This window comes from Sander vitreus, chromosome 20 (assembly GCF_031162955.1).
Source record: "Sander vitreus isolate 19-12246 chromosome 20, sanVit1, whole genome shotgun sequence".
NCBI classification, from domain to species: Eukaryota; Metazoa; Chordata; class Actinopteri; order Perciformes; family Percidae; genus Sander; species Sander vitreus.
The window spans coordinates 9,851,615-9,868,124 of NC_135874.1; the positions used below are offsets into that span (position 1 = coordinate 9,851,615).

Below are 16,510 nucleotides of genomic sequence, written 5' to 3' on the forward strand. Positions count from 1 at the left end.
GTAAAACTGCTTACTGTGACTTGCAGACGGGACAGTAAGAAACAATCTGAGGGACTGCAGAGCACGTAAACAAAAAACACTGGATCTGATAACAAAAAAAAATTAAGAAATTTAAACCAGTGAGAGGCAGATCTGTGTAAGGGACACTGCTGCTAGCTTTCACCCTCAGCTCTCACTCCAAACCGGAAAACATTTATCTTGGTTAAGCCCAACAACAATGGCTTACACTAAAAAGCATCTATTTAAAGTCTAGAAGCCTGAACTGAGTCTATTACCACTAAATAATAAGAACATTTAACTCTCACTCTCAGCCATTCAGCAGTTTCTCTCTCTGCACATCCAAAAATCTGTCCTCTCTGCTTGTCATCATCCCTGCAGTTACTCTTCTACATCAACACTCAGCAGACAGGCAGACAGACTTACATCAATCTCCATTTACAGTTACAGTTTTACCTTTCTTTTTTTTTTTTTGACACCTCACCCCACAACCACCCCCTCCAAACCTCCTGGCTGTGTCTGATCTAGTCTGACTTGTCCCCGTCCTCTCCTCGGGGGGCTCTCTCCGCTGCTTCCCGGGCCTTGTCCTCCTTCACCGCCTGGGCCTGGCCGTGGGAGTAGTTGGCCAGGATGGAGGAGAGGGAGAGCAGGCCGGAGCTGGAGGAGACGGCAGGCAGGCTAGGAGGGGTGAGGCCCAGGGGCAACGGGGCCACAGGCAGGGCCAGGCCCTGGAGCTGGGACAGGTGTTGCACCTGGAGCTGTTGCTGAAAACACACATACATGGTACAGACACGGTGAGCTCATAAGTTACGATTAGTGCTTAATAATGCAGTACAATGTTCTCATTTAGTGCACATTTATATAAACATTAATATTCCAGATTCTTTTGCTTTGCATGCCTTGTGTTATGTGTCTCTGCGTTTTAATTAAGACCTGACAATGCAGTGTAATTATGTCCTATGTTTGTATAGTCTATATCGACAACGTTTCATTTCCTGGATTGTTCCAGTGCAGCCGGAAATTCTGCTGAACGTCCCTCATTTCGGCCGGATGTCCGTCACCTTCGCTTTCTTTGGGCTGGCATTCTAAAATCCGGTCGACTATGGTTAACTGCTCCTCAGATCTCTGCAGGGTAAATCCAGACAGCTAGCTAGACTATCTGTCCAATCTGAGTTTTCTGTTGCACGACTAAAACAACTTTTGAACGTACACGTTCCACTAAAACAAGATCCTTCCCGAAGCTATTTTGCAGCCGCACCGTAGCCAAAAACGATTGTGATCGGTTTAAAAGAAATGTCAATAAACCAGAGCATGTTTTTCCTCTCATCCCGGAATGCTGTGTGGATTAGGCCAGACCCTCCTGCGCAGCGCTGTGGGGGAAGAATTTGCAATGCGAGAATAACGTTTGTATGATGACGTTACGACAGGTCTTTTGAGTGGTTTGCTGACACGTCACATGAGGGTGTGTGTGACGCTGTTAACTCAGTCGATTGCAGGTGTGTGAGAGATTCATTCAGGATATTGTTTGAGGAGCGTGGGGCAGACAGCCTCAAGCGAGCGGACACCAGGCCAGACACGCTGAGGAAACACACAGAGAAAGACAGCTTCTGACAGAAAAAGACTCAGCCTTTCTTGTTTTCCCACAACACGACTTTTTGTAAATACATCTCTTAAAGTGCCCATATTATGAAAAAAATCACTTTCTGGGATTTGGGGTGTTCTTTTGTGTCTCTGATGCTTCCACACGCATACCAACTTTGAAAAAAATCCATCCATGCTGTTTTGAGTGAGATACGGTTTCTGAATGTGTCTTGCCTTCAGTCTCCGGATGAGCTGTTCAAAATCGGCACGGCTTGTGACGTCACAAGCCGAAACGAGCTGGCTAACCGCAACCGTTAGCTCGTAGAATTAGCATGCTAACGCTAATGCTACCTTGTTCTCAATAGCAAAGCACTGCTACAACACACACAAGTTCACCATAATATACAAAATAACTACTTCCATGTGCGCCCTCATTTAGAAGTCTCCCAGCTAATCCTGCCTTGTAACTGACCGAAGTTGTAGAAACAGCCTCTTTTACTGTCTATGGAGCTAGCTAGCTGACATGATCTACATCTGAGCTACTGCGCATGCAATCAAAGATAGTACAGAAGAAGAAGAAGAAAAGAGGTCTCACTCTGTAGCTAAAACAGAGAGCAGGTGAAAAGAGGATCTGCAGCAGTGAGAGAGAGCGGCGCAGTACAACAAAAATATGGTGTTTTTGGAAAATTAAACCATGTAAACCTACTGCACATTGCTGCAGCTCCTCTTTTCACCTTTCCCGTGTTCAGGTCTCTATTTTAGCTACAGAGTGAGACATCCTACTGCTGTACCATCTTTGTTGGGATTCACACATGCGCAGTAGCTAGGTAAAGATCACATCAGCTAGCTAGGTGTTTCTCTAACTGCAGTCAGTACAAGGCATGGTTTAGCCCCCTCGTTTCGGCTAGTGACGTAGAAAACCCTGCAGATTTTGAACAGCTCACCCGGAGACTGAAGGCAGGTTACATTCAGAAACCCGTATCTCACTCAAAACAGCATGGATGTTTTTTTTCCAAGTTTGTATGCGTGTGGAAGCACCAGAGACACAAAACAACACACCCAAATCCCAGAAAAAGTGTTTTTTTCATAATATGGGCACTTTAAAACCTGAACTACAACACACGAAGGAGCAGGCTCGCAGAGAAGTGAACAAGAGACGCTGGAGCACACAAGGAGGCCGTCCCTCCCGATGACCGACGCCAGCAGGCCTGGCTTCAGAACCCATGCAGTGTCTGGGTGAGTCAGTTTAACACAGCACAAACCCCTCTAGAAGTAGGAGAGACATGCACTCATCCAGGCAAGTTTAGTCTCATTCTCACAATGAACGCAACACGCAGGAAAACCGAGACAGGGGGAGTAATGCTACGAGCTAAGTTAGCCTTCAGTAGCTGTGTGTCTTCGGTATACGAGCCCAATGCTTTTCACAAACATTAATAATCTTTTTATTATTGCTCTGCATGCTTATACATTATTTCAATAAGTTTTGTAATTTGTATCTTATATTCTTTTTTAGGATAACTTTGCAACATCTGTCGAGGGACAACAGATGGGAAAAAAGCCTTTTGGCTTGACAATGGTTTTAGTTTAGTCATGTTTGGGATGAGACACGATTCCCCCCCATCATCTATACCCACTTACAGGGTAAAAAAAAGCTTACCCGTATAATGGAGTTCATCTCAGGGGGTGTGACTTGCTTGGCTCTCTCTATGGCGCCCATGACTTGCTGTTGATGCTAAAAACAAAGACAACATGACATCTAAGTGCATTTACATGGCTGGAAATCCTAAGCAAAAAAGGGGACAAGTGACAAGATTGGACAATTTTTGTAGAAAAGTCAGTCACTTCAGATGTGCTAGTTATTTATAAGCAGTGTTGGGTGCAACGCGTTATAAAGTAAGTACAAGTACAAAGTAACGCGTTACAGTAACTACTTTTTCGGGTAAAAAGTAGTGTAACGCGCTACTACTGAAAATTTAGTAACGAAATGTAGTTCCTTTTTCAATTCAGCGCAACGTTACTTTTCCCAGGGACATTTGACAGCGACACTGCCTTCTCAGCTGCGCGCTCACAAGCTCCACACGGGACGTGACAGAGGCTGGTAGCAGAGTAATCTTGGCAAGCGAGAAACAGCCAAAGCTAACTTTTGAGAGCGTTTTAAGCTTTGTGGCTTTTTGCTGGACGGCGCTCTGAGCCAGGCAGACACAAAGCTGACAACCTCACAGATGGATGCGGTGGAGATGGCCTCATACATACACGCAGCGGACCGCTGTGGACTTGTGTCGGTTGCACAGACACGCAAGGATTTCCAGAAAAGAGGCTGCATGTGTCTACGACAAAGCACGGACCATTACATACACTAACACCGTGTAACGCCGATGACCTGCTGATGTGCATTCAACCCGCGCTGGACTCGTTCATAATGAATCAGCCATCACTCTGTGAGTAGAGAATCCAGTCTGCAGTGGAGTTCAGACACTTCACTGATAAACCAGAGATTAGCTTTATGGTCAAAGATAGTTTTTGTATAATTAACTTCAGTCTCTGCCAGAGACCCCTGCTTTTAAAAGTAACGTAAAAGTAACGAGTAAGGTAAAAAGTTACTTTCCATAGGAGGTAACTAAGTAAAGTAACTGATTACTTTTTTTTAAGAAGTAAAGAGCAAACGCTACTTTTTAAAAGTAACTTCCCCAACACTGTTGGAGATTAAAAAAATAAATAGTAAAATATGAGGCTTGTTGAAAACCATTGATAATTACAACTAGAATGTAGATTACATAAGAAAAAAGGTTTGATTACAAGCCTGTATATAGCCCCTTAAATGGACATGGGCGAGTTCTTACCTCTTGTGACAGGTAAGGCAGCACCTGAGCACAGATGCCATTCAGTCTCTTCACTATTTCGGCCTGAAAAGATAAAAAAAGGAGGGAAGAAAAATGGTGAGACCAGCAAACTACCAGATCTGAGCTACTATAAGAAGTATTCATTACAGGAAACAGTGATTACCTGTTTGTGCATTTCAATGTTCAGCCCGTAGGACATTTCATAGTACTAAAAAAAAAATAAAAATCAAAAGGCAGAAAAAGACACATTATAATAAACTGAAGCTTTGTACTTTCTGTACATTTTTATACACAAAGTAAGAATCCTTCTATATACAGCACACAGTGCTGGAAAAAAAGCATACACATGTAATTTTTAGATTTGTGTACATGTATTATACTGTATATGTGGATTATGTACTGAGAAATTTAGATGGTTTTGTCGTGTGATCTGTAATTGATCATTGGCTATCAGAGAAGCTTTAAAAGCATAAATCTGTTACTCATATGATGAGGGAACCCGAGTAAGACACTAAGTGAAACGCAATCTGCGATTACGTATGACTAACCAACCAATAAAACAGAGTTGATCTAGACCTTCCTGCCGTGTGCTGGATTTTCTCTGCTTACACTGCAACACTAAGTGACTATGGCCTGTATATTAGAGGGAAAAAAAAGATCAAGATAAACAGCCACGTCTCACTGACAAGAGTTAGTGCAACACTTACCATGATATAGTGACGCTGCATCTCTGACTTTTCAGAAGCCAGTTTATCACACTCCAACTTTAAACTGGACAGAGAGAATATAAATATTAAACCTATGGTCAGTTGGGAAACCTATGTATCTGCTCTTTGAAGGAATAGCTTGACATTTTGGGATTTATATAATCTAAGACACAATGATCACTCGCTGGCTCTAGCATCATCTAACTCTCAGAAAAGAAGGAGTGAGCGTTTTTCCCACAATGTCTAGCTATTTGTTTAAATGTCGTTGCACTATGCTGAGCCTCCTAATGCCAGCAAACAATCTTTATTCAGATATGGTTTATTTGCTGGATTATAAAAGCATTTAAGGCTGGGTAGAACAATATGGCTTTTTTTAAAGCCAGTAACAATAACCAACATTTTCCTACCCATATCAGCCAATACAGACACACAATTGTAAAAAGAATTTGAAGTCGTACCTATGTTAAAGACACATGTTAATCTTTTAAAGTCGTTGAAAAGAGCTATTCCACCAAAGTCAATTGCATTTGCCATAATAATAAACTATGGGAAGATGTTTCAAACACTAATTATATGAAGTGTGTGTATGGTTGCGTTAACTACATACCTGTGGTACTGTGCTTGGAGGAACTGGAACTCATCCTTGATGCGATCACAGGAGTCAGAAGTGGTGAACTTGAGAGGTTGACTGGACTGAGAGGATGCCTGGAAAACAGAATATGATCCGTTTTTATAAATTACATTCACAAAGATCCCTGCATCCAGCTCGAGACTCTCAGTCTGAAACTGTCCTTTGGATGCTTAGTAGGGCTGGGACGACACGCTTTTGTCCCGATTTCTCATTTATTGCGATTCGATTGCGATTTTCTTCTTATTTCCTTCGACAACAAAAGTTGAATAATACACTTCTAGAGACATTTCTAAAAAAAAAAAAAAAGTAATTGTTTTCTAAGAAGAAGTACATAACATGCATTTATAAACGGATATGATGTAGTCGCCGTCAGCGGTAGTATAAACGGAATATATTTTAGTGAATCATTGGTAAAAATTAAAAAAAGAATTTGCCCAGAAAAAAAAATAAAAAAATAAATCACGATACGTTCTCCCACCCCTAATGCCATTAGTCAAGCAATAAACAAATTAGAAGTCCTTTGCAGATACTGGTTCCAGGTGTTTAGAGACAGTAGTCTGTGAGGATGGCTCAAACGGATGTCAGCCTAAACTGGGCTTCATGTCTGAGTGAGTGTACAGTATACATTGAGATAAACAAGAAGACGCTGTGTTTAATTTGCTGACAAACTGATATGCAACATCTGTTTTTAGAAAACCACAGGTCCACCACAGAGTGGTGATTGAGGAAATGTGTTTAAAGAAGGCAAGATTAAAGCGTGCCCGTGCTGACCATATGTGAGACGTACTTAAAGGCTGCATTAGAAGTTTGGTTATGTATAGACCACACTTAAACCATCAATCCAAAGCTTTAATCCAGAGTTTATCCAGTTCCCTAAACCTCATTACTCTCTAAATAAATGGCACAAGGGCAAGAGGTTTCCCGTGGGATTATGGGACTGAACAGAGAAGATAGAGTCACCCGGTTACATGGTCAAAACCCTGCATCCAAAATACACAGTGCACAAAAATACAGTATATTGTACTACCGAAACTATTATTCTCTAACATTTTAGATACTAAACAATTAATTGAGTAATTTAAACAAGTAAGTTAGCTTAATGGATAATAATAACCACTAGTCACAGGTGGAGCTAAAAAAAATAATTGTAAAACCTTTTATTTTTAAAAAATAACAGAAAATGAATGAACAATTTTGGCATTCAATTGTTTGAGTCGTTCAAGAAAAAAGCTAAATATTCACCCTGCTTCTCAAAATGTCAGACGCTACACATCATTTTAAATCACTAACTTTATGTTTTGAAATGTTGGTCGGGTAAAACTAGTTGTTTGAAGATGTCACCTTGGGAAATATGTCAGGTTTTTCACTATCTTTTGATGCATTTTTAGACTTAAATGTTAATCATTAATGATCGTCATTCATAGCTCTCCAAAAACACAAAGTATGTTTGGAGAGCAACAATGGCATTACAGCGGTTCAGATTCTGTCATATAAAAGCTTGACTTGACTGAAACTGCCTTATCATGTTTCTTTAGGAAGATCTTCGATACAGGCTTTCTTTAAGACAGAGGAACAGCCATCACATTTTGAAACCAACCAACAAGAATATACATGTGCTTTCCTTTAAACAAATATTCTACCTGCAACCTTATATGACCGTGATGAGTGTTTGAGTTGAGGCTTAGGCCAATGGTCTGTGTTATTGTGTGCATGCTCGTGCAGCGCTTCCTTAACCTGCGGGTCATTTCCTACTCCAGGTGTTTGTTGCTTAGTGCAGTTTGTCTGGTTAGTAATGAAATTCTTACATTAGAAATAACAAAATCAAAACAAAAGCCCTCAGAAGGATGCCAGCGCCACAGCAGAACGCAATGACATTACACACGACTGTTCGCTGTTTACCTTCATAAAAATCACCTGAAAACGACACCAGAAAGGCGCCCATTTATTTGTGATGAAACAGAGCAGCTAATAGGGCTGGTATTATATCAATATCGTGATATGAGACTAGATATTGTCTTAGATTTTGGATATCGTAATGTGACATACTGTAAGTGTTGTCTTTTCCTGGTTTTAAAGTCTGCATTACACTAAAGTGAAGTAATTTTCTGAACTTACCACACTGTTCTAGCTGTTCTATTATTTGCATTTTCCCCACTTAGACATTATGTCCACATTACTGATGATTATTTATCTAAAATCTAAGTGTGAAGATATTTTGTTAGAGCACCAATTGTCAACCCTAGAATATCGCCGCAATATCGATATCGAGGTATTTGGTCAAGAATATCGTGATATCTGATTTTCTCCCTATCACCAATTTTAAGAGATTGTTATTTTACAGTATTAAAAGGAAAAAAAACTAGTGTACCAGTGTTTTACCCCTTCAGAAGCATTCATGTTGAAATTTTAAGTGAAACAAAAACACTGTGATATATACTGTTACCATCCAAGCTTTAAATTATACCATGAAATAAATGTAAAGCCATACCGCCCAGCCATACCTGCAACAAAACAATAATTTTCATTATGGGTTATTTTCCTCAATTAGTAGTGTAGAGAGTAGTCTGACTGTTCTGTCTAACCAACAGTCAACACCCGAAAGATACCATTATGGTAGTCTCGTATTGCCAGACCTATCTCCACAGCGCTGTGTGAAGGTCTGGCTACACCACAGACGCGTTCTAGGATAGGAGGAAAAAAAAAACGCTCTGGGTGTTCACATTTCTTTAAACCAATCACAATCGCCTTGGGCGGCGCTATGTTCCCGACGCAGCGAAGGTGGATCTGCAAAATATTCTCGGGAAGGAACATTTGCACCCCGCAAAAGAAAACACCACATACAATATTAAATGTAGTTACAGTAACGTGAGCTATTTACATTTGCTGGATACATGCTTAAAACTTGCTCTTGTACTTCGTCCATAGAAATCCCCACCAAACTTAGATAGTAAATGGCGGAAAGATATTCTTTGTAAATCTTTAAAATCATTCACCGAAAGAACCAAGCAGGCCTGCCTTAGTGCACGATCCAAAACATTTTCAAAACCTGCTCTTTACAGAGTGTGGTTTGCTAACTCGAAGTTTGTTGTTCGTTCCCGAATTGAAGGGCGTTTGAGAACGGAAACACACAAAGAGCGGAAGAGGAGGGGCAAAGCCTGACATCTGGCACGTGATGTCAGGCTTTATCCTGGAAATGTACTTCCGTTGATCCAGACTACCATGATGGTAAACAAAGAAAACTAGCATTCACATTTAAGAAGCTGGAACAAGTGATTTTTTTTTTTTTTGCATTTTGAAAAGATGACTCAAATGATTAAGCAATATTTCAAAACAGTTGCACGTTTTTGTTGATCGTTTAGAACTAGCGGGGCTAATCAGGAAGTAGCAGACTCTGCCGGTGGAAGTCTCTAGTGCGCCTGCTCTATGGGCCACACTATGCGGAAAGCAGTGCCAATCATCCGTGTAATTTTAGACGCGGCAGTTGAACTTTTTTTGACGTCATGCGCCACTGATCAACTCTCATAGAAATGAATGGGGCCCGCCTCAAACACTGTATCCAGTTCCTATTATACATCCATGTTCTATAGTCTTTGTGTCCGTATGCGGAAGTACCATCTGTAGTTCGAGCAGCAGTCCTAGAGCCAGCAGAAAACCACCGTATGATGCGTTTTGCGTCATCCAGCGTTTATCTGCTGGCCTGTGAGTAGGGAGAGATGGAGGGTAGTTTAACATAGTTCATTTACACATACTACCAACCATAATATAGTATAAAGTTAATTTAATATCGTTAAAGTATCCCTTTAAATTAGCTATTTTGACTAACAGCTAACCTTAGCTAACGGCAGACTGTTTGCAGCCAAATACAGGAAATAAAGTGCTATAGCTAGTTTTATATAGATTCATTTTAAGTGTTCCTGCAATCTCTCTCCACTATAATGGTACAAACGTCGTGAGGAGATAATATGTAGAGAGGTCTGGCATTGTGAGCTGTCAGCTACCTGCAGCCATAGACTGTTAAAACTAGCCAGCAGAGCTATTATTATCAGCTGTCGGTTGCTAGCTAGCTGTTAGCTCAGCTTGCTTAGTTTGCTACTGGGACAAGTTCTACTAGGCAACTTACCGAGTGCCTTGATTGAGGAAACATCATGTCAGCAGTGTGTTTCGCCGTGTTCCCTTGGTCTAATCGAATTACCGGGCTAGCTGGCTAAGCTAACAGGTCCCCAGATATTATTAAATGATTGGAGACGCTATTCGCACTTTGTACTCTGTCATCGTTTAAAATAACGTTAGCTAACGCGAAAGCAGCAGGAGCCGGAGATCGTCTTCTGGTCTTCGCAGTTAGGAAAACAGCTGCCTCCGAAGGATGAATAGGCTACCAAAAACTAAATGGTCCTCAAAGGAACATCAGGTTTTTTTGGAATAACGTTAACGATACACCTCCCCGGGGAAACCCTGGATGTTGACACATGAGCCCCCGACTTTCCTCTGCTTTGAAGAGAAGAGCAGCATCACCCGGAAAACAAACCGAGCAGCGGAGGAGCGGGCGCCCCGTGTGACACAGAGCTGAACTGAAGCACTGCAGCCAGCAGGGCCGGAGCGACAGCTTCTGACTGGGGCCCTGAAGCACAGTCTGATACACAGGGATGGATGGATCATCCCCATCCGGGCTGAGCAAGCATCCCAGATGGGCCCCAATTGTCCCAGATTCACTGTGCATCAATTGCTTTTAGTAATTTGATCAATTACAAATGTGTTAGGGAATTTGCACCACAAGCGTTCTGTATTAAGTGCCTAAAGAAAGGCCATGTATTGAACTGGGGCCCTTTGTCAAAATGTAGTTTAAAGATCTTAATAATTTTACTTTATATTATGCTGCACAACTTAAACCTAGGAATTTATGTAGTAAAGTTATGTTTATTCTACTTATTACAAACTAATTGACGAACAGAACATCTCTGGTATTATTCTTGCATTAGAGTACTGGTGGGACTCTGGTCTCTCTGCCCTGTGTAGACTGTATACTGAATGGGAATGTGGAGTGTACAGGGTAAACACGCAATGCACAGAAGATGCGAGCTCAATAGCTGCGCCCAACATCAAATTTGCATCCCCTACCCTTACATGCACCCTTTATGCCAAGGCACAGCAACAATCAAATACAATTTAGCCTACGACATTTGACTGCAGTCAAAGACGGTAAACATGCACAAAAAAAACAAGCTATTATAACTTAGGATTTTTTGTTGTTAGCATCTTTCAGAATTTGCTGATTGCATTTGTTTTGGTTTATTGAAAAGGAGACAGTCCCAGTGACACATGGTGCAGTTTGTTGTTCTTGGTCCATTTCAAGGAGGGCATCGCCATGCATATTTGCCATTATGACACAACTACTAAGAGTTGCTTAAGTCAGGCATTTTCCTATCCTACACAAAGTGGCTTTAAGAAAAAAAAACTCCACTATTTTGTTATACCGTCTTCAAATCCCAAAATATAATAGTGCCCCAAAAACTCATTTGTTTCGTCATCCCAAACTATTTTATAGCCCCTCCCAAATCCTGCATGTTTCCATAGGTCCATCCAGCTGACAGCCAGGAGCTGGGAGAGTACCCAATATTGCACCCTCAAATGTTCTGTTCTTCCAGTTGCTATTGGGTAATATAACTAAACCTGAAGACTTTAGATTTTAAATTCCTTTGAGGGCCCGTGGTGGCTGCTTGATTTGCTTACACCGGGCCAGCTGTACTGCAGCCATACCAATATGACATATTTAAAAGGAGAAAACAGTTTGATGACCAACCAATATAGCCCTATCTATCTCATAGATAGATAGATCTATCTCAGAAGTCAGGATAATCTGGATACTGTCCTACCTATAGCCTTCAAAATGCAGCTATAGGATGACCAGACCCTGGGATATCTGATAAATTAATCAAATTAAATCACAGAAGCCAATAGAGGTGACCACACAGGAGCAAACAAAAAAACCATATGCTCCCATTGGAAATGAGTTTTTGTTAAATGTGAAACTTCAATAAAATCACAATACCGGATACTCGTTTCTGATAATAAAAAAAAAAAAATACATATTGCAAGATTACCTCAGACTTCTACAGCTACAACTTAAAACATACAAAAATCATGAAACCCACTCAACACACGCACACACCATGAGCAAGTATAGGAACAAATTTATTTCAATTTAAAACAGATACCTTGTCATTATGTTTCTCTCTTAGAAGGCGGCAATGATCGCAAGTCATGTTCATGTTTGAATGAGGATCAGGCAACAGTGGTTGAAACAAACACATGAAACACATAAAAAAAAATATGGCAAGAGTTATGTAAATCAATAAATCGATAATAACCAACTGATTGAACCCCATTCATCAAGGGCTCTGCTTCAATGCATACATCAAAGCCCTCACTTCAAAACACAAAATAAACAGCACATGCAATTATAATTACAGTTTCTTAAAAAAAAAAAAAACAGCAGATTATCTTTTGAATTTCAATCTTAAATACAGAATAAAGTCTTTGTGTGTACTTAATCATCTATCCTTTTAGTCTCTGGTGTGTTTTATTTAAAAAGGGGGGGGGGGGGACCATCTCAGGTGGTGGTCTTTTGATGATGACCACAGCGTTGGCACTTAGAGAGCCTGGCTCTAGAGAGAGTGGGGTTGGCACACTCAGTATATTACATCATTTACATTTGGTTTACATACAAAATAAAGAAAACAGCATTTTATACACCACTACACAATTGACCTTCAGGTTTCATTGGAGTGAGGAACAATAAATCAAGTGGTCCTAAATAATAGAGTTCTGGTAATGTTTTCATACAGGAAATGGAAAAAACGCACACAAAAAAAGGGAACAAGATTTACATTTTGAATATTCACTGACTCCATACTGATGTCCAAAAGATAAGTTTGATTCCACGTATTCTGAAACGCCCACAGGAAGAAAAATCACACACAACCACAGTCCCCCCCCCAAAAAAAAGTCACAGAGCATGCCCCGAAACCATAGAAGGACCGGCAACACCATCTTTCATTATTCAAGGCAATGAAAGGCAATAAATAAGAGTGTGTTATAGTGAAAAACCAATCCAGTCTTTCCACTGGTCATTGCTCAAAACAGACAAGAATGAAAAGGAGATTTAAGTTTCATACAGACTTGCCTTCCCTCTCTCAAGCTCGCATATGTTGAGATAAAATGTGTCAAAAGCACACTGTGCAACACTGGGCTGCTAACACACTACCAAACCCACACTAACAGCCGGTCAGCCCTTCACCATGTGCCAGAGTTGTAGTGTCAAGTTTAAAAATACAACATGGTTCATCACCATTAAAGTGAGCTGCACTCAACACACAGTAAATCTTAACACAACTACTTATAAATACTTGGGTATCCATATACTGGTATATTGTTCCACTTAAAATACTGGCATCCTCTTTATGACAGCAGTCTAACGGTTGGCTGTCTGCTTTCTTATGCTCAAGGTTAGTGTCATTTTCAGCAGACAAAAATGGCAATTAAGGACCACACTGGCGTTTTGAAAAAAGTATTTTAGCCCCATTAACTTAGTGTTGAAACTTTACATCACTGCTTCCCATTTTTTTAAGCACACCCTAAGTTTTTAAATTGATTCTCTATCTTTTCAGCAGCTGATCCGATATGCTGGATCGTTTATTGTTGCCCATATGCAACATTATTTAGCGATTGAGACTGGCCAGACATAACTGATACAATTTAGTGTTACAACGTAATTCTGACTCCGTTTTTTTGTTTTTAACCTTAAAAATAATATTTCCAATAACAATTTCAAATTTGGGGAAAAAAAAAAGAGCACTAGTATTGGATCAGTACTCCGTATCAGGAAAATAACATTTTGATTGGTGCATTCCTACTTAGTTGATCAGAGCTTCTTTGATTGCAACAAGTTTTAATGCACTGTAACTATCACACATTAATGCAAGCTTGACCAAAAAAAAAAAAAAAAATGTGTATCAACTGTGGTATGGATTCTGTCTCAAAATCAAGTTTAAAGTTAATTTTCAGACCTTACTTGCACGAACGGAAGCCAATAGCAACATAGTAAATCAATTTAGAAACTGGAGAAATGGTCATCAAAAAAGTATGCGTTAATGGGTTAAAACGTGCAAAGCCACAAGCATGGTCATTAAGTCAAATACTTGGGGGAAACATGCAATACTTGTCCTGGTAGTAGTGTCTTTAAGTGTTTCTATACTGCATGAGGTATTACAGCTAACACTGTGATACCGATGCAAACTAATTAGTAGTAAAAGTTGGAGAGCCAGATACTGGGTCCACTTAATTCACCAAAGGGCCAGATACATAAAGAAAACTGATTAGTGTTGGTAAACTCTCTACACCGTATGTTTGCATTAACACCCTGCCTATACTTCTTATAGCACAAACTGCAAGTAATCTCCATTCATAAACAAGGATTAGTAGTGGATGACTTGGTTCACTGTGGTCCTGTACTCCACTCCACACTGATGCACTGTGATAGCCCTTAATGAGGATGAAGGATAAGTCACCTGTAGAAAAGGTCAAAGACCAAAAAAGTATTTCTGCACTTCACTGGCACTATCAAAGCAAGCCTCAAAAAACTGGAAATTAACAATGCAAAAACCGACAAGGTGTTGTGTTAAAATTACAAATAGCAAGCATGGACCGCGTGGGTCTTCAATCACTGATAAAAAAAGTCCACCTACGTTCGTACTGTACATTTTTTTCTAGGTATGCATTACAGCTCTGCGTCTAAATTTGAGAGAAAATACAAGTTTCTTTTTTTCTTTTTAAAAAATCAAACAAATGTGAGGGCTCCTAAAAAACACTATTATCATGGATGGAGATGTGATGGAGAAGTACAACTGGAAATGTCTCAATAACAAATAGAAAGCAGAGATAAAGTCATTACTATACCAGACATTCGGGTTGTTTTTTTTTTACAGCAGTTCAGACTCAAGTAGGCTCCGCCATGAGAAAAGGAGCACTTCAACATGACAGAATCAAAAGCAGTCAAATTATCAACACCTTCAAACCTGGTCCATAAATTAGATAAATAAAAAAAAAAGAAAAAAAAAAAAATCTTTAATTACTCTTAAAATCATCTCATCACCATACTGTGAAGATTTTATACCAGCCCTAGTTAGTATACTCTGGAGCCAGAGCTGTAGCAGTAGTTCGGAGTAATGAGGCTGGTTGGGAAGACCCTCTTTCTCTGACTATTGCTCCTTGCCGATCATTTCCTCAACACCACTCAGCTCTGTGTAGTCCTATTAATCAAGTTAACAAAATCCATAATCACAGCATAACTACTACCATAAATTCATAAGAAAAAAAACTGTATGCTAATGAAAGAAGTTGATACCTTTTTTTTTTTTGCTGTTTTTTTTGGTTTGTTTTTTTTTTTTGCCAAAGATGGTGTACCACAGAGCGTTTTTTGTACAGGAGTGTTTTGTGTATATGTATTTACAAATGAATATACACAAACATTTGCAGACAGAGTGCGTCTTCTGTGAAAGGTTCATAGCCCCCCACCCCTTCCTCTCACCACTCAACAGCAAGCAATCTTTATATAAACAAAGTGACTATACAGTAAAAAAAAGAAAAAGAAAAAAAGTAAACAAAATCTTTAATTACTCTTAAAATCATCTCATCACCATACTGTGAAGATTTTATACCAGCCCTAGTTAGTATACTCTGGAGCCAGAGCTGTAGCAGTAGTTCGGAGTAATGAGGCTGGTTGGGAAGACCCTCTTTCTCTGACTATTGCTCCTTGCCGATCATTTCCTCAACACCACTCAGCTCTGTGTAGTCCTATTAATCAAGTTAACAAAATCCATAATCACAGCATAACTACTACCATAAATTCATAAGAAAAAAAACTGTATGCTAATGAAAGAAGTTGATACCTTTTTTTTTTTTGCTGTTTTTTTTGGTTTGTTTTTTTTTTTTGCCAAAGATGGTGTACCACAGAGCGTTTTTGTACAGGAGTGTTTTGTGTATATGTATTTACAAATGAATATACACAAACATTTGCAGACAGAGTGCGTCTTCTGTGAAAGGTTCATTGCCCCCCCCCACCCCTTCCTCTCACCACTCAACAGCAAGCAATCTTTATATAAACAAAGTGACTATACAGTAAAAAAAAAGAAAAAGAAAAAAAAGTAAACAAAATCACATCCTGATGTGTCACCATCAGGAAGTGTGTCTGATTGGACGGCTGAGTGACGCAGGTGTGACGCCATCAGAGATGTTACCGCATGGATTCCATTTACACCCCGGGGTGCGGGCGTGTTTAATTTACAGCTTTTATTTTGCTAAATAAGCTACTTGCAGCCCGAGTTGCAGATGTGCTCTGTGGGCTGATAAACACTGATGACATCACGCTCCCCTCCACATCTGCTTCCACCAATCAAGGAGGAGTCTGTATCGCAAGCAGGGTCCTCTCACCCGCTACTAGTGTTTTGTAATAAGGGTGTGGGGGTGTATCAGTGGAGCCAGATGCTGTGAACGTCGCATTGAAGATGGTCCCTGTGAATCCATACAGAACACATCTGGAGGAGGGAAGCGATGTGATTAACTTAAAACAAAAACAAAAAACTAATCCCACAGAAATCTTTAAAGGATACTTATGTCAAGTACATTTCTGGTTGCTTCTTTTCTTTAGATGTCTTTGTTTTGCAAAGTTTTTATAGATTTTCTTACCACTTCTTATCACC

At 40.0% G+C, this 16,510-nt stretch overlaps 1 protein-coding gene across 1 annotated transcript; it reads right to left on the reverse strand.

Annotated features, from left to right (window-relative positions):
• Positions 1 to 235: 235 nt before the first annotated feature.
• LOC144535361 (TLE family member 5-like) lies at positions 236 to 10,303 on the reverse strand. The gene is made up of 7 exons (XM_078277785.1): positions 9,877 to 10,303; positions 5,733 to 5,830; positions 5,126 to 5,189; positions 4,582 to 4,626; positions 4,419 to 4,481; positions 3,236 to 3,310; positions 236 to 761 (listed from the first exon to the last, which is right to left on the reverse strand). The coding sequence occupies exons 1-7, from the start codon at positions 9,901 to 9,903 to the stop codon at positions 522 to 524; spliced, it is 612 nt and encodes a 203-aa protein (XP_078133911.1). The 5' UTR covers positions 9,904 to 10,303; the 3' UTR covers positions 236 to 521.
• Between the last annotated feature and the right edge of the window lie 6,207 nt (positions 10,304 to 16,510).

Excerpts from the sequence above, each read along its gene's own strand:
- LOC144535361 (XM_078277785.1), bottom strand. The coding sequence starts at position 9,903 with ATGATGTTTCCTCAATCAAGGCACTCG. Across the intron at positions 5,831-9,876 it reads TTCCTCAATCAAGGCACTCG|GCATCCTCTCAGTCCAGTCA; the intron begins GTAAGTTGCCTA and ends TCTGTTTTCCAG. Across the intron at positions 762-3,235 it reads AGATGAACTCCATTATACGG|CAACAGCTCCAGGTGCAACA; the intron begins GTAAGCTTTTTT and ends GTGTGTTTTCAG.